Source organism: Centruroides vittatus, unplaced genomic scaffold (genome assembly GCF_030686945.1).
Source record: "Centruroides vittatus isolate TY-2023 unplaced genomic scaffold, ASM3068694v2 contig_549, whole genome shotgun sequence".
NCBI lineage: Eukaryota > Metazoa > Arthropoda > Arachnida > Scorpiones > Buthidae > Centruroides > Centruroides vittatus.
Window position 1 is genome coordinate 1,787,343 of NW_027122325.1, and position 23,012 is coordinate 1,810,354.

A 23,012-nucleotide genomic window follows, 5' to 3' on the forward strand; every position below is an offset into this window, starting at 1 on the left:
TGCAATATTTATGAAATATTGAAAATATGGACATATATACAGGGCCGGTTCTAGGGTTTTGAGCGCCCCGGGCAAAACAAAATTTGGCGCCCTTTCATACAAAAATATACAAATTTACTGGAAATAAAAAAAAATAGTAAAAAAAGGCAAAAAATCAAAATTACACAATAAAGAACTGTGTAAAAAATGTGTATGTAACGTAAAAATAATAATAATTAATTAATTCCACAACGAATACGTCTGGCTTCTGTGAGAAGCCCTCTGGTGGTTGTTTTCGTGGCATTTTTCCTGAAATTTTTCAGAAAATTTAAGTGACCTTTATTTGGTATTATTAAAGAAAAAACAATTTATTGCTTGCTAAAAAATGCTTCGATGTCTCATGAAAAATGATCAATTTTAATTTATAAAATCTAAAAAAATAATGAATGTAAAAAAATATTTTATTTTTATATCGGCGCCCCTCAAAATTTGGCGCCCCGGGCAGTCGCCCGGCTTGCCCGCCCCTTTATCCGGCCCTGTATATATATATATAATATTATACAGCTTTATATATATATATTATATATATATACAGTAGAGCATCGATTATCCGACTTAATTGGGGACTGGGGTTGTTCGGATAACCGAAAAGTATGAAAAAATACTTTATTAGTATAGTGCAGGGGTCCCCAATTTTTTTGTACCTAAGAGCACATTCCAGAATACCGGCTGGACGACGGGCACCATTTATTTTTTCAAGGTGAATTTATATTTGGACATAGTTAACAGCGCCGGATTAAGCCTCTAGCGGGCCCTAGACAAAATTTAAATTGGGGCCCCATTTAAATAAGTTGCTTCTAAACAAATCTTATATAATGTGACATTAGCATGGGTGACACCCGGTGCGGATATCGTGGTGTCACCCAGGAATATTTCTAGATGGTGCGAGAGATATCGTGGCGGAGATTACTTCTGACACACGGATGGTTGTTGATCTTTTTTTTTTTTTTTTAGTTAACGACTGCTGAAATTTCTAGGTCACTCCAAGTTACGGGCCCTACACGTTTCCCTACTTTGATTCAGAACGGACCGTTTTACTTCTTTTCAGGTATGGGAAATTGAATTGGTGCAGATTTGACGGAGGGGAAAAAGAGATCGGTCGCATTTTGCTTTGTGCTTTCATCTGTGTTCGACGCCATTTCTACTTTTGAATAGTTAATCATTCAAAGTGAAAAAACTTTTACATAGCATTTTATTGAAAACCGAAATATTTTTATTTTTATCGTGGTCGCACAGTGGCGGGCACACGTAAAACGATTGGCGGGCGCCATGGTGCCCGCGGGCATAGGGTTGGGGACCACTGGTATAGTTTATTAGGCCTGGTTTAAATATTAGCCTCCCTTTCATGGTCGAGCCAGTGCTGCCAGCTAAAACATGCAAAAATTTAACAAAAATAATATTAAAGTAGCCAAGACATAACCAAATATTGTAGCACCACATCACTAGCGGACATTTGAATTTGCCGACTAGAACGCGGTCGGTTAACCGATAAGTCGGTTAATCGGGGGTCGGATAATCGATGCTCTACTGTATTTGTATAAAACCTAAGATTACATTTTCATCAGAAAGTTACATTAATTTGTCATTGAGAAGAATTTAATATATATGAAGAATTTTATATCAAGAGTCCTTTCTGTGACTCTTGATATAAAATTTTTCGTAAAAAGTCTGACATAAAACAAGTTCTAGTCAGATAAAATTATTTCAACTACATTATAGTTTATATTATTGTTATTAAATTATATTTGTTTCAAATTCCTGAATTCAATGAGATGATCATTTCAAAATGTTTAATTATCCGTTGAATTATCCATCAGACTTTTGCAAATCAATTCTTGATCATATATTAAGTCGCGTGTATAATATCCTTAATCAAGAGAGTAAAACAGTCATAAAAAATATACAGTAATTGTTTTATAATAGTAATTAGAAATATTTCTTTAAAATTTTGTTGAAAATAATATATAATTAATGCTTCAAAAGATAAAATTTAATCAAAACTAAACTGTGAGTCATAAAATTTTCATAAAACAACAAGATTTGAAATGTAAGAAATTCCATATAAAATGGTTTTATAAATATAAGTGTAGTTGTATATAAATTTTTCTTGTACATAATACTAAGTTGAATGTTTTATTATTTTGCAGAAATTAGAAAACATGTCGAACATTGAAAGTGCAAAAATGCTGTAGAATAATAAGTAATGTTATTTGATATACAGTAGAGACTCGTAAATCGGAACCCCGGTAATCGGAATCGCCGGTAATTAGCACGATTTTCAGTCGGACTGTGTCGTGCTGAATCGAACGTTTTTTATACTAAATTTACTTCTAAAGTATAATTTTCATGTTTTTATATTCTTCAATATATTTATTTTGTTTGTACAAAATGCAGAAATAATTTTTAACGATACGATAGCCTCGATTATTATTATAAAAATTTTCGTTAGGCTTAAAATCGACGAAAATTCAACACGAAGCGACACGCAACGGAGAAAAATTTGAACATCGGACAGGTTAATATATTTTTTCGTACATAAATCGGTAATCGGAACAAATCCCTAATCTGAACAACCCCAGTCCCCAATTGATTCCGATTTTCGGTTCACTACTGTATATGTTATGGACCAAGTAATTAATACGAGCATTATTCATAATGTCTTGTCATTATGAATAATGACAAACAAAATCGGGCATTGTAATAAATTTCAGGTGTTTTAACATAATTTATCAAATTGAGCGGTCATTATGAATACTGCTATCAATTATTTGGGCAAAGTGATAACAATATGTTGAGGAGTGATCATCCAAAATATGCTAGCCAATCAGCACTCGCATCTGAATTGCACATGCGAATTTTAAATTTATGCGAGAAGTAGTTAATCTTGTGCGACGTTTTAATTTTACTGAAGGCCAAGGCTATAGTTGATGCTGCTGCAACATTAGTTGCAAATCTAATACATGCAAATGCTACAGAGAAAAAAATGATGTAATTCCAAATGTCTTCAAAATCTTAATTGCTAGAATAAATAAACTAAAATACATTTAATTTTTTATGTAATTTATACCAAAAATGAAATTCCGGAAGTTTCTTGTAAGTTGATTTTTCGTTAATATTAGTTTAATTGGTAGAATTTTACCTATGTGCACTGTCATGGCGGCAATCGCGACTGTTTGTGTTCTCGAGGTCTCCTCCCAGAGGGGAGCCGATTGTTTAACGTCACTAGTTATTGATTCACAGTAGTTCTTCAACACACATATCAATAACTAGTGACGTTAAACAATCGGCTCCCCTCTGGGAGGAGACTTCGGGAACACGAACAGTCGCGATTGCTGCCATGACACGTTAAACAGATGCACATAGGTAAAATTCTACCGTTTAATTAATATAATTAATAGTACTTAGTTTTAAAAGATTACATGTTCTTTTTAAAATACTTTGAAATAATTCACAAAAATACATATTTCTAAATGAAATAAGAGAAGGTTTTTAATCAAATTAAAATGTCGCACAAGATTAACTATTGGTCGCATACATTTAAAATTCAGTACTAAACGCAATACCCATGCGCAACTCAGATGTGAGTGCTGATTGGCTAGCATATGTTGGATGATCACTCCTCAACATATTGTTATCACTTTGCCCAACTGAGTGATAGCAGTATTCATAATGACTGGTCAATTTGATAAATTACGTTAACCGATCACCCACTGTAATATCTAATTCTGTAAACAATAAGAAAATTAACAAAAAATGTAAGAAAAATTTAAAAATTTCACCTGGCAAACTGGGCCGGACAGCTTTGATACGTCAATACCTATGTTGAGCTTCAGAGGACGTCTAAAAACATAGGAGTTGCGTCACGTGATGTCTTACTGAAGCCAGGTTTTATTTGAAAATAGTGAAATTATCGACATTGCATCAAAAACTGCGATTATATTTTAATTTTTGCATATTATTTTTTTTCTAATGGTGTAAAATACTCGTGGGTTATAAACGCGTTTTATTTTCACTGATGTTTCATTTCACATAACAAGGAAAAGTATTGGAAAATCTTGTGAAATTTGATTCTTCGAGTTATTTGCAAATTTCTGCGTTTTGAGATAAAAAAAATTTCCATATCTGCGTGTGCAATACACAGTCCTGTTTGAACTTTCCAAAATAGAAGTTAGCATTAGAATAAATGAATGCACTTGACATGGGTAAATTTTATTTTCATTGACCCGTTTATACCACTAGATGACAGGAGTTTTTTTTTTTTTTTTTTGGTTTTGGTCGAGAGTTGGCAACATAAGAAAAAGGAGTTGTTAAATTCCAAAAGCGCGGGAACATAGCGGAATGTTCTTCTAACCGAATTAGTGTAAATAGTTGATTTTTTGTTTTGTGTGAATAAAATCTAAAGACAGATTTAGTGAACTTTCTTTGCTTGGAGATAGGATAGGGAACCTGGCGTAGAACAAGACGGCTCAGGTGAGGGTTACGAAAATTAATTAATCATTACAGGAGACTAGGATGGGCCTGACGCGACATTCATAATTCGGTTAAATTTCACTTATGTATACTGTCATGGCGGCGCTTCTGTTAGGTTAGGTTAGATTAGATTAACTATATTTTTAGTAGACGTTTCCTTTTTCTTCTTCTGTTCAATAACTACCGTGAATCAATAACTAGTGACGTTTAGCACATGGCGGCCTGCCGGCGGCTCCCCTCCGGGAGGTCAGTCGAGTGCACGAACAGTCGGAAGCGCGGCCATAGCGCCGCCATGGCAGTATACGTATCTGAAGTTCAACCCATATTTCTATTTATTAGAAAATAGAATAATTTTCATTTTAAAAATGAAATAATTCAAATCGATTCATGTTCTGACGTAACGCATGCACGTATTTGTCGAAAGTAACCAATTGTTGGAATTCTTTGTCAGACGTTTCCATTGTTTGCGCCGTTTTGTTAGAGAAGAAAGCAAGTAAACTTTCGCTTTTTTGTATTCTCTTGCCTTTTTGAGAGTTGTCAGAAGAATTTTGATAATAAGTAAACTCCGACGAGTAAGTAAATTATGTACATATTGAAATGTTTTCCCGATACATAATAACAATTAAAATACATGGATTAGTCGTTAAGTCAACAGAGAGAAGCTTGTTGAATTAAAGATTAATTACGGTTGGTAATAACCGGCGTCAGGTTATTTTAGGATTTAACAATCTGATTGAAGTAATAGTAAATACTTTTAGTTTGGATTAGTTCATTCACAATCATTTCCCCCTCAAGTTCCAACACAGCAGTCCGTAGTATGTTCCTTGGTCTTTCCAGGATGGGACATTCGAAGAGATTATGGTGACTGCCATCAGCCACATAGCATATCAGGCGACATTCGGAATCACCTAGAGATAACCTTTGCTGGTAACTGAAGAATCTATTGTGTCCCGTATAAAACTGAGTGGAGTAGACGTCTGTAGAGAACCAAGAATCACTGAGAAACTTTTGATGTCCGGTATAAAATTATTGGTAATAGGATTATGCTTTACATCCCAGGAGTGCTGCCAGTGATACACAAGCTCATTCCAAAGGATATTGTAAATATGAACGATAGGCATTTTGTAGTAGCTGATATCAATCGTAGGATCGGAAGCAGCCGATTTGACAAAGAAGTCTGACGTTCATTTCCGACAGTGCCGATATGAGCCTTCGTCCAGGTAATATAGTACTGCAGGAAGAAATAAGCATACTACGTATTTCAGTGAATATGAAATTCGAGGATTGGTGGTGCAAGAGATTTACTGCAGACTGACTATCAGTAAAAACAGTAACACTTTGGTTGTTATGAATGAAACTTGACCATTGAATTGCATGATGGATGGCAGTAAGCTCCTCTTGAAAAACATTGCAATGCGGATGGAGACGGTATTTCTAACAGAAACTGCAGTCGATGTTACGTAGAGGGTAGAAGGCGTCATCTCCCCTTTATTTAAATTTTGCTTACGTTTAAGAGTTAAGACACGTAGGGTCTAAAAGGCGGCAGTCACCCCTTTTTGAAAATTTCGCGTACGTTTTAGAATGAAGACAAGACACGTAGTGGTTGGAAGACGACTTTATCCTTCTCTTTTTATATTTCGCGTACTGTACATTTGAGAATGAAGACGCGTAGGGGATTTCCGAGGCCCTTTGCCCGTTTTCTTAAATTTCGCGCAGGTCCTCGAGTGAAGACACCGAAGGAAGTCGAAGACGAGCCTGTCTATTTCTGATTTTTGAGTATTTTGCATTTTTTATTTTTATGAGGATCATTCAAAAAGAAACGAGCCGGAGGCTGGAATGTGAAAACCGATGACAGAATTGTAATAACCTTGCGTGTATAAGAATGTGTGGTTCCGACAACAGCACGGAAGGTCACAGCCTGCCGCTAGAGGGTCACGGGTGCATACCACGTGACTACCAAGCTAGCAGAAGCACGTGTCAATCGTCACGGTGGATGATTGACTCGGCGGTCCTGGGTAACGACTCCATCAACCAGCTGGGCAATGTCATCGGTAATGCGGTGTGGTGTTCCTGACCGTGCATCATCGGCTAACGACACCCGCCCTTCCCTGAAGCGCTTGTGCCATGCCTTGACCCTTGCAAGGGACATGCAGTGTTCACCGTACACTTGTGACATTTTTCGATGAACGTCCGTTTCCCTACTCCTTCCGCTGTCAGAAAACGAACAACACCTCTTTGCTCTTCTTTTGACGCTTCCATTTCACTGTTTCAACACACTGACCGCGGTGGACGATTGACGCGTGCTTCTGCTAGCCTTGTAGTCACGTGGTATGCACCCGCGACCCTCTAGCGACGGGCTGTGATCTTCCGTGCTGTTGTCGGAACCACACATTCTTACACACCCAACGACATTACAATTCTGTCATCGGTTTTCACATTCCAGCCTCCGGCTCGTTTCTTTTTGAATGATCCTCATATTCCGAATGTTGTTTGAGAATAGTTCAAATCGAATGAAATTGTATTGGCAATATTCGTGTGTTTGTTTTATTATGGTGAGGTATCTTACTGGTTTTCATTGTTACTAGTTGTTTGAATATTGCATTTAAGTAGTTTAATTAATATTCGAAAGTAATTATAAACATGTTTAGAAGTGTGAGTTAGGACGAATGAAACTCTACAAGTGATGTTAGTCACGTGTGGAGTTGCATTCTTTCCAACTCTTAGTGGATCTCTGAAGCAACCACCTCCTCGTGGTGAGTTCTGGCTGCCATTCGTTTAGAAATGACTAAGGATAAGCAAAGAGTTGCGTGTTTCCATTTAATTTATTATTACCGTATTTTCGCGAATGATGCCGGTCTATGCGGGGAGACCATAAACTCAGATATCTCCGTATGGTAAAAACCGGCAAGACGGTTTATCCGAAGGAATGCCGGCATGCCGGTTTAAGTGCGGTTATACATCTTTCTCTAGAGGTAACATTAAAAAATACGAACGAGTTACGTCACGTAAAAACGAACTAGTTTTTATTTTAAAACTGTCAGCATTACATCAAAAACTATGATTATATGTTTCATTTCTTTATGTTGCCTGTTTTCTAACGCCGTAAAATACTATTTGAATTTCCGAAAGTACTTTTTTTTTGTATATCTTTTATTGACAAGAATTATTGTAGGACCTTTTCTGTAATTTATCAAAAGTATAGTAGAGAGTCGTTAATCGGAATCAATTGGGGACTGGGGTTGTTCAGATTAGTGATTTGTTCCGATTACCGATTATGTACGAATAAATATTGATATATTAACCTGTCCGATGTTCAAATTTTTCTCCGTTGCGTGTCGCTTCGTGTTGAATTTTCGTCGATTTTAAGCCTAACGAAAATTTTTATAATAATAATCGAGGCTATCGTATCGTTAAAAATTATTTCTTCATTTTGTACAAACAAAATAAATATATTGAAGAATATAAAAACATGAAATTTATACTTTAGAAGTAAATCTAATATCAAAAACTTTCGATTCAGCACGACACAGTCCGACTGAAAATCGTTTCTGATTACCGGCGATTCCGATTACCGGGGTTCCGATTAACGACTCTCTACTATATTTGTAAATATAATCTTGAAATTTGTTTTATTTTTTAATATTATATTGCTTTACTGTATAGACTATTTTACTTTAAACGAAAAGTTATTGTTTATAAATTTCTTCTTTAAAAACGTTTATATTTCCTTAAGCAAATACATATTTAGCATTTAATTAAATTAATATAATTTAGTAATTAATTTAATTAAATAAGTTAGTGAGGACTGATAATGAAGATTCACAATACTCAATAATAATTACTTTATTATTAATAAAAAAAGATGAAATACAATTGATGCATTTTTTTTGCATTAACGTAAGAAAAAATTATTTGTTAAAATTCAAAGTTGTTTTTTTAAAAGAAAAAAAAATTATGATCAATCTTAAGTAAAGGGCAAGAGAGATGCTAATCACTTCCTTTTTCAATTTTTTTGAATGTCTAAATTAATATGACATATAATATGAGAATATATTGATCAAAACGAATTTTTTTAGTCTTTCAACCAAGTTTTAACAGCATTTGGAGTGGCTAGTAGAAGAATGGTAAATGCTAATAACGAGTAAAATTTTATCAATTTTCCTCTTGCGATATGACTTTTGACCGCCTCGACCTTTAATCTCCAAATTATAGTTGCATTAATGTCCATTATACCCAAGTAACCAAGTCAAATTTCGTTTCTTTATTATTCCATCCTGAGATATTACAGGAACACACCACACAGGATAATTTTTTCTGTTTTTTTTTTTTTTTGATGTTTTTGGGGTAAGGAGATCTCAAAACGTTGAGATTTGCAAAGACTTTGGAGAGTCGAATTTGGCACTATTTCAATACTTTTTCTTGTTTTCTGGCTGTTATGTACATGTGTACATAACTAGTGTTGCCATCTTTACAAAATCGCTGACCCAGATTGCAGGTCAGGTTTGTTCGAACAGAAGTTCCTGACGCATGCGCAATGTCATTTTACAATGCGAAGAATAACGTGCATGCCGGTTCTAAATCAGTTACAGTTAGGGACTAGGGACTTGCGTAGGAGTATCGTATGTAACCTAAATTAAGAAAGAAAGAACAGATAATTTAGGTCTACAGAAGACGTGTACGGACGTACAAGCAAAAAAATCAAATAAAATAAAATAAAAAAATAAATAAAAGGGAAAAAAAAGGTCGAGAGGCAGGTTGCGAGTCACACGTCCGCGTAAACAGAGTAACATGGAATGGAAGATGAGTTTCAGTGAGTGTGAGGTCTTTCGCTGTTCAAATGGTGTAAATTTATAAAAAATATTTGCAAGAACTTTGTTTCATCGTAATTTCACAATTTCTACAAAATTCCCTGACAAAATTAATAGTTAACCCTCAGTGAGTCAATTCCCGGACTGTCCGGGTGAAAACCGGACGTGTGGTAACACTATACATAACAGCCAGAAAAGTAAAAATAAATAAAATGATTTCTAGGCAGATGATAAAACTAGTTTAAAATAGATTAGTTACTGATAGAAAACATGTTAACAATAGAATTGGAATAGGGTCAATTTACCTCAATTGTATTTTTTTTTTTTTTTTCTCTAGTAGGCCTACAATATACAAGTACAACTCTAACTTCGAAAATTCGACTCGAAGTTCGAACGATGCTTCTACGTTCGAACTGGTGCACCAGTGAAAAAATGTGCTCGCTCATAAACGCCATTTGATATGTGCCCAGGTCCTAACTCGCTCTCGCTGTGAAAGCATCTCTTGACTTACGCTCATATGTTTTCAGTGCTTTTTTCTCTTTATGTTTGGTTTGTTTGGTTATATGTATATAACTCTTACCTATTAACCATGCATCCAAGAAATCTGTAGAAGCAATGAAGCCTAAGAAGAGTTTGTAGTATTGACGATTGACGTGAAAAAGGAACTTACAGCGAAGCTTGAAAGTGGTACACGTGTTGAAGATCTAATGACCATTTTTAAGATGCCGAAGTCGAAAATGGTGTGCACCATTTTGAAGAATAAGGAGCAATCTAAGCAGAAAATATGGCTAAAGAAGTGATAACGTTGACCTCCAGGAGATCGCATGTTATTGAGGAGATGGGGAAAAAACTTCTAGTACGGATAAATAAAAAGCAATTGGCTGGTGATCATCTCCGAGAAGATTATTTGTGAGAAAGCCAAGTAGCTGTGTAGTGACCTGAAGAAACGAAACATCACCCTCTTCACACTAATAGAGTAAATGCAATTTTTATTTTATTACACAGTATTTACGTATTTTATTTATTATTTTCATATTTTCACTTATTATTTGGGGCATTTAATTGTGTTGTTTTTACCTTAAATTACGTGTACTTACTGTTTAAATTTATCGAAATGGATACTGTTCATGCCCGTAAAAATTAATTCATTTCCATTACTTTTAATACGAGAAGAATTGATTCGGACTTCGAACAATTCAGAGTTCAACGTCATGAAACGAATTAAATTCGAAGTACGAGGTACTTTTTTCTTTTGTGGTTTTAGGCCGTACTGTACCACTATAGTTCGTTTACTACATATCTGATTTTATGAGTTTTCATGATTTGGTATTTTTACTAAACAGTAAAAAATTGTATCTTATTTTTAGTCGATTTATTTAAGTCGTTAAGGTTAATTAAAGTCTTCTAAAGGGTCTAGTTTGCAATTAAAGGTTGCTAAGCAGCCATTATGCTAATATATAGGCCTATATAATATACATTATTAAAAAACAAATGATTAAAGAACAGATTTTTATCTGTGACGAATTATTCTATAATTATAAAATATGAATGCATATTCATTTTTATTTGATTTCAAATATTTAAAAAAATGTATCAGAATGTAATCGATTTTCGACGTTTTCGCAAGGAATATTGGGACAGCTTGGTAAGTGACGTCATCGGCGAACAGTTCTGACTGTAGCGCAAGGGAATGAAACTTTATTTTGGATAATTAAAAATTGTTTTGATCGGAATTACATCATTTCCGTAACTTTTCTGCTTTAATTATTACAGGTAACGTTAGCTTTGAGACACTGCTTTATTCAATAATGCGTTAGGCCTTTTCGAAATATTTGTAAACAAACATTTTAGGCCTAAACATAAATCTAAAATAAAACACTTGAAGATTTTTGCTTATTCTTCTTGTTTTTTTCTTTATATTAAATGCAACAAACCGTTTTATGAACTGCTTCCGTAACTACTTTGTGAAATTGTTTAATTGTTAGCCATACGAGAAAAGATTTAGAATATTAAATACATTTTGAGACTCAGTTAATGAGGACAGAAATCTTCACAAGTTCTAGTGATTGATCACACTGGAATTACACAGTAATAGTCCTACATATTAATCTATAACGGTATTGGCTGGAAGTCCTAAAGTGCTTTGATATTAATCAAATGTCTTAGAACTCATCTGCAAAACTTTTAATATAAAACAAATTTACTTGCAAATCTTAATTTTAAAATTTCGATTACAGTTGAAATAATGAAGAAATAAAAATAATTACATAATTCTTTTAGTTTAAATATTTAAAGAAAAGGGCAGGGAGGACCAATAATTAATATTAATATTTAAATAAGTTTTTGTGGTATACCGTTTTTGTTTAATTTATAAGGTGTGGAAAGAATTTTATACCTTATAAATCTGTATTATCTAAATTACCATATGATAATTCGTACAATTATTAACTAATTTCTGAAAATGTTAGCTGGAATCATCATCCGATTAGACTTGCATATAGAAAATGGATAAAAATGTGTTAAAGGATAAACTATTGGAACTTTTTATTATAAAATTATAGCTTTGTTTCTAATGATATGTAAGTTGCTATATCTAAAAATATCAGAAATTTAAAAAAATTATTGAGCAAGTGAATTTTAAGCTTTCGTTATCAATTTTTAGAAGAAATTTAATTTTTACATTAGCTTTATGAAGTTTACTACAATATAATAATAATAACCTACAAATTTTTGGAAACATTTTAATACTGATTTTTATGATCATTTTTTTACAGCAAAATCATTGTATATATTTAAATGCTTTTAAGAAGGAGAATTCAATTTTCAAAAAATTTAATTTTTAATAAAAAAAAATGGCTTGGATTACTTTGGAATTATTTTGGTTAAAAATGGATAAAGTCATATCAAAAAACACTGTAAAAAATATCCTTTTGTCTCTATAAGTGCTCGTTTATAATGTGTTGAAATTTCTTAAGATTATTTTCTAAAGATTAGTTTTAAATTGGAAAACAAAAATTAGAATTTTGTAGAATTGTATTGTTTTGTTATTAAATACAACACTATTAAATTATTAAAATTCATTATTAAAATAGTTGCATGTAAGTTCTAAAAAACTGATTTCAAAATGAATAAATTACTATATTTTTCTCAGATGACTAAAAAAAATCTTTTCCTATAGCTATAATTTTTCATGTTTAGATTGGAATGTTTTCTATATATACATATTTGTGTAAGTTAACTTCATTTTTAACCTACCAACTAGTTTAAAATACAGCAGTAAAATATTTCATTTAATCTTTCCTTTATAAAGATTCAATTTATATGACTGTAAGAATTATAAAGATTATATTACAAACTTTATAATTAAAGATTATATGAAAATAATATATTTTTTTAACAGGACTATAAACATAATGATTTTAACAGATTAAACTTTAATATAACATTAATTATGGACTTTCATAATGTGTAGATGATAAGAGTTTTAAATAACGTAGAAATGAATTGTTTTTTTTTTGAGTTTCTTATATGAAATACTTTGCATTTAAAACTTAGTTTATGCATATATATACCAATGTATTTACTCAATTAAATCCCAGGGAATAAAGATTCTGTTAAAAATAAATCTGTCTTAAATAAACCTTGATTTTAAAAGCATGGGAAACATATTGAAGTAATGTACTATCAGATATATAGGGTAATGTAGTTTAGAATGCCAGATAAGGAGTTTAACTAAAATTCTACCTCTTCAAATTGTCAAAGAGTTGGATGGCATTTTCTATTCCATTTCTGTTTTCTTAGTTCATGGAAATATTTGAAGTAAAATTATAAATATTGGTGAATATTGAATGTGAGAAAGTCACAATTGAGTTCATATGTCAAGAGCTTAGTAACCAAAGGTTAGCTAATTTAGTAGGAAAATTCAAATTGCAAACAGAGATGAATTTGAACCAGAAGATGGTAATCAAGAACCTGATTTTAACAATGAGATCAAAACACACACAAATGACAATGTTGAACAACCAAACTGAAAGATGCTAAATTTGGTTAAAAATGAAAACACTAATGTTTTCATTTTTAATTACATGTATTATATGTAACTAAAAATGTTACATATAATACATAATTGTATGTATTATATACAGTTATATAATACTGTATATAACTGTATTATATAACTGTATGTTATATGTAGTTACAACATATAAATACAATCAATGAATGGTTTTGATAGTTCATAAAATGTACAGGTAATTAAAATATGTCTTTTGGTTTTCATCCATTTCTCTCCTGTTGCAAGATGATAAACCATAGTCTTGATAAAAACCAGGGGATATATATATTTTTAAAATAAATCCCTAGGGTTTAATTGAAGAAATACAATATATATGAAAAAGAACTTTCAACTGGAAAACACAGAATCTTACACCAACTTTTACCTTTCCAGTATTGATTTAAAGATTTAACAAATGTTTTTAAGGTGTTTTACGGTTCTACTTCATGTTTATCAGTCCCTTTGAAGTACAAAATAATATACATATATATACACACACTAAATTTTAAATGCAAAATTAAATGCAGCAATTTTTTATACAGATTATTAATCTAATACTCTTTTTCAGGTTAGGCTAATGTTCATATTCATAATACAAGATCAAGAGTCAATCAGAAGTTAACTAATAAGCATTTACATGTGTAAAAGTAGATAAATGCTAATTGGTTCTGACTGTTGATCCTGAGTTTTGAATACAGGTGTTAAAGAATTTTAAAACTTAAATTGATGGAATTAGATTTACAGATGCAAAGTAATAATTCCTTATACTGATGACCAGTTCTTAGCTTAAAAAGCAGAGAACTTTACATGTGCATAACTTTGCAATTTAAAAATTTTTATCAATATTTTAAAACTTTATTAAAACTTAATTAAAATAAGTAATAAAATTTTGTTAATTAGTTTGCTACATCAGGGATGGGCGACATTTTTCTATATAAGGGCTGCATTTCAAAACTTTTGAACTGGGGCTGCATAAATGAAAAAAGAGTAAAAAAAAATGTTGGTAAATCACAATTATTTATTAATATAAAATTATAAATTAGCATAGGTATTCGCATTTTCATGAACTATAGAGCGCACTGCATTTTTATAAAATGGCTATTTTATCTGGGTCACTTGTAACTAGTAATGTAAAATTAATCATATATTACTGTCCTATATAATGATATATGTTGCTTGTAGCTGTTTATAGAGAAATTTTATAGGAGAACAATTATTGCTAGCGGGACACGTCATTATGTGGTATCGAAACAAGTGAGCAAGATTGTTCTATACATATTTGTGCTCTTTGTGTTAAAAAAAACATCAGCTTTGACATTGTCCTATCAGGGCCAGATTTACAAGTAAAAAGCTATGTAAATTGTTGTTTAGGGCTTTGACTTTCAAGGGGCCTCAAACATTTGTACAAAAAAGAAAATTGAAGTTAAATTCTGTAATAAACATATTTTTACAAATCAACAAAATATACATTACTTTTTATTTTGTGTAGTATTTCATTAGTTTTTTTCCTAAGAATTAAGATCTTTTTTAAAAAAAAATTTTAATGGAATGGGTATAGAAATTTAATTAAATTCAGTAATAAAACATAAGACTAGTAAAACCTCACATCTTTTCGTTCCAATATCTGTATTAAATCAGAGACAAGTCTGATTTAATTCTTTTCTTTTTATGATTGACTTTAAAATTGTGAAGAGTTGGTAAGGGGCCTTACAGAGTTCAGTTTAGGGCTTCGAAATGCTCAAATCTAACTCTGTATCAAAATTACTGGCATTTTAAATTTTAAGAAAATATCTTTTATAATTGACAGCATATAAAGCTGGACAATTGGGAAACTGCCAATTCTTAACAGTCTAATCCACTCTTTCAGAATTCAGAACAGCTCATAAATATAACCAACAGATTTCTGAATAATCATGTTTTTCATGTGGGAATAGACGAAAACTTATATTAGGCTCCCATAAGGCTTTGAAATTGCAATTTGGAACGCAACAGAAAGCTTTGCTTTTTCTATTGCTAGTCATCTTTACTACTGATAATACACAAGAATGAATCAAACAACCCAGATAGAATTGTTTTGTTTGTAAACACCAGAGGGCAAGCATCCGGTGAAAAATGCGAATACTTAATTTAGCATCTGGCACAGATGTAAACATAGTATTTCGAAAATATTTGGTTAAATATTAGTCACTGCTAGTTTTAAATTAGATTCGATGTGTCTGTTAGCTGGTTTCTTGTTTTAATTTTACTAAATTTATTGCAGAAAAACTATTCACATACATAAGTTTTAGAAAATAACGTTTGAATTTTTGCTGCATACTTCCTTAAGCTGGAAAATTGATATATTTATTCATATTTTATGCGACACGGCCACAAGAAATATTAATGCAGGCTGCATGTGGCCTGGGGGCCGTGGGTTGCCCATCCTTGTGCTTACATTTATTCATTGTGTAATGTTCTTTTGATCAACATCTGACTGCATCTATGTTCATGGTCCTATGATGTTAAAGTAGAGACTAAGGTCATAATATTGGAGAACAGAAAATTTTGATTACGGAAAATCTCAGATGTTGATGCAATCTGATGGGAAAAAGTGGTTGGTATATATAAAAGGGAAAGCTTGTTAAGAAATCAGCAATATTGATCTAATGTGATTGTGCTGCTAGATATAAAGTTTACTGCTGCTAAGTTTTAAAACTGAAGTTTAGAAAATTTTGCAAAAGTTGAGATTTCTTCAGATTTAAACTAAATATTATATAACAAATTAAAAATTATGACCCAGAAATAATTACATAAATATTTTAATTAATGCTATATATATATTCTATTCACAATCCTTCAGTTTGGAGTGAAAGTATATAGTACTAAATCACTTTACAGAACCTTTTTATTTACAAAGGTTCTGTACAGTGTTTTAATACTATATATATAGTGTTTTGGCTATTTAGTCAATACAGGTATACTAACAGCATCCCATATAGCTTTTCTAAATACATATATATGGTGTTCACATAATATCTTATTTTACATCATGGTTGTTAAGCATGATTTTATTCAATTTTAAGCCTAATTTAGTCATAATTAAAAATTATTAACTTAAAATTATTAAGAAATAACTCCAGCATAAGAGAAAAGCTTTATAAGTGTATAATATCAAGGATTCATAGTTTTATGTAGAAAATGTAAGTTCAAATTTTTAAAATGAAAATTAACAATATCATTTCTATTTATTACTGTATAACAAAAATAAAAAGGAAATAATGAAAATAATTCATGAAATAAAGCAAAACATTTGGAGCACATGTAAATGTCTGTCTTTTAGGTCAATTATAATGTCAACTGTAAATGTAAATCAACATCACCCATTAAAATTAAATTGTAGAGCTATTATCCAGGTCAAAATAGAATTTTGTGAGTATTTCACATCATAACAAATTGTGAAAAAATGATCATTATAAGACTTGCAAGTAACATAGTAAGTAAAAATATATAGTGTTGTAATAATTATTATAAAAATTAATTTGTGTATAAAGGAAATTGTAATTCTACTGTCAAGGGCACTGCAGTGCTACGGCACTGTAATGTTTGATCTTTACCTAGATATCTGTGAAAATTTCAAATCCAAATTACTCAGCCTAATTTTAACCAGATTTTTTTGTTTGAATTGCCATTCCAAGATCTTCATGCCTTCAATACTAATAAAAATTTACTGGGGTATACTGTAACTCTAATTTGCACATAACTTAATTGAATGATAAAATTCAATTCAAAAAATGATAAAATATTATCAAGGGTTACAGCCAAATTACTGGTTCCAGTGTTGATGGAACTAGTCTCAAAAGATGTGCAAGAAGTTAAACTGAAGGACATCATTCCTCAGATCTTGAATCTCTAAGTTTTCAATTATTTGTATGTTTATCAAATCAGTCAAATTTTCATTGCACTTTAGGGTTCTGTGTCCCTAAAACTAATGCAGTGTTGATTTGGTACAAACACAATTTTATAATGCTCTCTCCAATTTTGGTGGTTTGAGCTTATATGTTGAATTGCCATATAGCATGGGGGTACCAAAATCTTTTTAAGTGCTTAAGGTTCAAAGTCTTAATCGGGCACTGTTTTCAACATACATTGGAGCTTGTAGCTTGGCAACCAATGATCAACTGATAACTGGATATACTGTATATCATTATAATTGCTACGAAAAGTTCTTCACAATAAGAAAATAAGAATTGCCATTATTACCAGTTCTCTAATAAAAAGTAGTTTTAATGTTCATTAGATGGACTAGGATTCCATATTAGCATTAAAAAAGCTAATTATTATTATAAAACTAAAATTGTAATGAACACGTACCTGAACCTGTTATCGGTGTTGGTGAAATGACGGATAATGTTGTAATGTTTTATAACAATTTACAGACTATAAAGGTTGGTTTTTGAAATGAGAAATAAAAACTGATATTTAAAAGCAAGAAAATCTGCCTAGTTAAATGAACTTTAACTTAATACCTCTTGTGTAATGACTAATTCATTCCTGAAAACTCTCACAGAGCAGGAAGTCATTAAACAAATAAAAAAATTCAATTAATTTCACTGTAAAAATTATAATGCATTCCATCATGACTGAAGATACCCAAATGGTTTTCACAGATAGAAAAATATAACAATTTAGAACAGTGAAAATTAGGGTATCTTTTACTTGCCAAAAGAGTGTAAGAAGTTTTAATGAGATGATGGATAGTGGTTGATGATAAAGGAGAATAAGGGAATCATTCTCTAGAAAATTGTAGAGAATCAAGTGATCTACTTTCTGATTCTGTATGAATCAGATGTCTTTGATGATAATTTTCTTTCTTGATACTTTAACACAAAATTTTTGATTTCATTTATTTCAGGTATCAATTTTTGATATGAAAGGCATTCCAATATCTTTAGAATTGGAAATACATCTGAGCTGAGAAATTTAAGATGAAACTTTGCCTTTTCATAATTTATATTTATGCATTATCAATTGTTTTTTTTTTTTTTTACTCTTTTTTGCTATGTGAGCACTAACATGGTTTTTAATCAAGCCCATTATAGGTTTGACTAGACCTACAATAGGCAGCCAGGTGGTGAGAGAGACAGCCTAACATCCAGGATGGATCAACTCTGAAAAATTCCTGATATTTTTGATTTACCCATATTCATTCCTAGGTTTTCCTTAGCAGTAGGTTGATATTTTAACTGCTCATCTCATACATCTTTTTGTAGGCATGTATGATAGCATTTTTGAAAGTAGTGCTTCTACAACATTTTCATATTCAGTAACAATATTTATCGAAATGTTTATATTGTCCATTTCTTTTATCTTAGCAGTTTCCAAAGATTTCTCTATCTTTTCTTCGTCATCATCAGAGAACTTATGTTTGTATATGAGTTCATCTAATGTGAAATTTTCATCATGGGATTGAAAAAATTTGCCAACTTCATCTGCATCAACTTTTTGAACCAACATCTTTTCTTTTGCATTAGCCATTTCATTAAATTTGTCATTGAGTCTTGAGGAATTTATCATAGTTTTTCCATATAAAATTCATGGTCAGTAAAGTGACCTTCTTTTCAATCTTTTGTTTAATTGTTACAACTTTTCTCATTCTTTGTTTATTTTCTCTGTATCATTTTCATCTCTGGGTTTTAATTTATTTTGAGTTCATTGTTATAACATTCAAAATGTACTTTAAAAAATTCTTTTATGGCAAAATAAAGACTACTTAAAAACAACACTTTAAAACTGAAATTAATGCATATGGCACAACAAACTGAAGAGCATGTTTTAGAATAAATTAATGAATGCTTTTTTAAAACTATAATGTTAAAATTTGGTTTAAAAAAGTCACTAGCCTATATAAAAAATGAAGTTATTATTTGAAAAGTGGTATAACTTTTGGAAAGCCATTATAATGACAATTTTAGAGATAAGTGTAGGATAGGTGACTGTTTTATGCATGTCATGACATTAGAAATATAATTAATTAGATTAGATTAACCAGCTTTCAATTAATTGAATAGAATCTTGTTTTATAGGAAAAATTTAAATTATAACTACATTAAGTTTAATGAAGTTTATTTAAAAAATATAATATTTATATTTTTTTTTTTGTATTTTTATAACTTGTATTCAATATATAAATTATGGAAAGAGTAAGTTTTTGATAGCATATATCAAGTATTAGTCAACACAAGTAAGTTTGACTGATCAAAAAAGTTGGTTTTTCACTGAACAATCCTAATTAAGCAGTTATTGGTGAATTAAATTTATGAGAAGAATTATGATGTATCTTTTTTAATACAACAAGAAATTGTGTATGGTAATATCTGAATTGTTTTCTACTCAAATGTCATTTTGCATATTATTAATTTCACTGGATAACCAGAAATTAAATATTTATCTCAGATTACTTTCTTTCCTTTTCAGCATTTTGTTGCGAGTGCTTTGCTGGTGACTGGACAGCGACAGCTTGCTCTGCTGCAAAATCTGCATTATTAATGCATGATTGGCTTTAAATCTGGAAAAAAGAGTGCAAGTATTTAGTTGTTATTTAAATCTTTTAAAATTCAACATGTCTGATGATGAAAGTAGAGATTCAAGGGGAGATACTGAAACTTACAAAAGTGATGGCAGCGATAATATATGCCGTGATTTCTTGCGAAATGTTTGTAAACGAGGTAGACGTTGCAAATATAGGCATCCTGATACAAATGAAACAGAAGAATTGAGTAGAAAAGTGAGATATGTGTTTTGCCACGATTATCAAAACAAAGAATGTAGGCGTGTAAATTGCAAATTTCTGCATTGTACTCGAAATGAAGAACAACAGTATCGTCTTTATGGTCGTTTGCCTTCCCATTTAGTTGATGCTGTTGCAATGGGCAAAGGTATTCCTTTTGATGCTCCAGCAAAAAAAGGAGAAATACCAATATGTAATGATTTTTTAAAAGGTGATTGTAGACGGGCTGGGCGTTGTAAATTTCGTCATGTTACAGAAACTGAGCAAGTTGATTCACCTCATATATGGAGACGAAAGAAAGAACGATTTGGCAATTTAGACAAATATAATGAAGTAGATGATTATGAACCTGAACCAAAACGACAAGCATTTGATCGTTATGCTAATAACTCAAATTATTTTTCAGAAAATAATGATAAATGCTCTTTAGTTTCTTCTGCTGTTGTACCTTTGGATTATCAATTACTTGAGGAAGAAAACACTCTACTTCGACATAAAATAGAAGAATTGAAAAAGCAAGTAACTGAACTTCAAGCTACAAATGAATTTCTTTTGGATCAAAATGCGCAATTGCGACTTAGTAAACAAACTACAGTATCACCAGTTACACAAACATTAAATCCTCACACTGCTACACCTTTGCCATCTGCTATTACTCAAATATCACAACAGTTATCTTTAGGAAATAGTGATCTTACAGGTGCAACTACTACTTTACCTACTCAGCATATTGCAACAGAGTTAGCAGCAGCTACCCAGCAAACTATCACACCAATAGTACCTGTAACTTTGGGCCAAGCAATTGCACCTGTATCAATTGCCACAGTGCCAGTGTCTATTGCATCTGTTCCTGTATCAATAGCTCAAGCACTGCCTGCAGCAGTTTCTCTTTCTCAGACTTTACCACAAAGCATTATTACTATGAGTGGCCCATCAACTCCTCTAGTGTCTTATCCAATAATGACACAAAGTATGCGTCCAGTTATAACTCATAGTTTAGGACGCTAAATTATTGAATAAAGCTGTTGCAAACAAAAATAATTAAATAAATAAACCATTATCAGTTTTTATTTATAGCATACTGACTATGAAATTTATTCATACATACATTTTTATCAATATGAATATTCATTGTTAATAAAAGTTAGTATGAATTTGCATCATATTTAATTTATGATGATTTGAACTTATGAATTGCCTAATGATTATTCATTGCTTTGCATTTTAGTCCATAGGCTACATTAACAACAATTTTTATAACAACATAGAAGAATAAAAATGCAGATATTAAATGAAAATAGAAATAAAATTATTATTTTTGTTTAAAAATATAGTATGTCATTACACACTATGAATACTATAATTTAATTCAGTTAAATTCATTAAAACTTAATGAAATAGGTAAAATGTATTAATAAAACTAACTGTAACAATTACTAAACTTTCTTTCATATGGTATATAATTCATTGTAGTTTATTTTTTGAGGGTTGTGTATTTTATTTTTATTATTTAGAATTGTTTTGTTGTAACATAGAGTAGGCTAATCACCTTGTATTCTATTAAAACTAAAATATTAAATGTTACATACATTTATGTATTTAATTGATTTAAAAGTTCAAATTATTATTTCAAATTTTTAAAAAGAAAATATGCACTAATAGTTATTGTGCAAAAATAAAAAAAAAAAAAACTTTTATTAGCCCTAATGTGGATTTTTGCATGATTATGTATTACTTAAAAAACATTGTATTAAAATTATATGGAAGTATTTTTTTTAATTACAATAAACTTTTGAATCATGAGAATTAATATTTTATTTTTAATAATTCAAAATATAATGTCTAATACTTGTTTTTTATTTTCAGAGCAAATATATAAGATCATTGATAAGGGTTACATGAATTTATTAAGTCATGTTTATACATTCTTCTAATATACAGTATATTTAATGATATTGTGTTATTCTGTATTATTCTGTTTGAAGTTAAAAGTGACTTAAAAGAATTTTTTGCATTCTAATACAAAAAGTTTTATTTAATTCTTTAATATAATGCATAATTTAATACAAAATATAATGCATAATTTGCATTCATATTATTTTAAATTTCATTCAAAGAAGTTTAATTTATTTCTAATAATATAAAAAAAAACTTCTTATAATTTCTTTCTTGCTATATGAAAAACACTTATTTACATTTCCAAATCTAAAAAATCATGCAAAATTCCAAAAGTATTAGGGCATGATTTATTACTGTGGAATTATTTTAAATGTTCTTAAATTGTATCATTGTAAACTTTTAATATCTGAAATTGTAATGTATGTCAAGAGTTATATAAAGAAAACAAGAAAAAAGAAATTATTTTCATACATTTTTTAATATGAATAGTATTATGAAAGTAAACAAAAATTTTAAAAATTATTTTGATAATTTATTACTTTATAATTTTGAATGAAATCAATATTTTCACTCATAGCTTTATGTTTAAATACTTAATCTAGAAAGATTAAGTATAAAAGTAAATATTTTATTTCTTAATATTTGCAAAGTGATGTAAAGAAATTACAAGTATTTTTCAACAAGGTAAGTAAAATTTAATAATAAACAACTATTACTAATTAATAACATTAACTGTTATAAATTAATAAAAATACTAAAAGCGTCTAATAAATAGATTTAAAATTTTGCAGATTAACAAATGTTATATCTGTTAGTTCTTTAATATAAATATTGAAAAGTGTTATTACATTTTGCTAGTGGATCTATTTACAAGTAAAATATTGTTAAAAGTGAAACAGTCTTCAGTTTTTCTCTAATATACTGTATTTTATATTGTAAAGATAAGATTTAGAAGTGATATGTTTACTTTTATTAC

General features: G+C 30.5%; 1 protein-coding gene across 1 annotated transcript; it reads left to right on the plus strand.

Moving 5' to 3' along the window:
• Positions 1-10,951: 10,951 nt before the first annotated feature.
• Positions 10,952-21,216, plus strand: LOC136978688 (zinc finger CCCH domain-containing protein 10-like). The gene is made up of 2 exons (XM_067274441.1): positions 10,952-11,090; positions 19,825-21,216. The coding sequence occupies exon 2, from the start codon at positions 19,970-19,972 to the stop codon at positions 21,143-21,145; it is 1,176 nt and encodes a 391-aa protein (XP_067130542.1). The 5' UTR covers positions 10,952-11,090; positions 19,825-19,969; the 3' UTR covers positions 21,146-21,216.
• The last annotated feature ends 1,796 nt before the right edge of the window (positions 21,217-23,012 follow it).

Bases quoted from the DNA above. Each gene is read 5' to 3' on its own strand.
- LOC136978688 (XM_067274441.1), top strand. From the start codon at position 19,970: ATGTCTGATGATGAAAGTAGAGATTCAAGGGGAGATACTGAAACTTAC.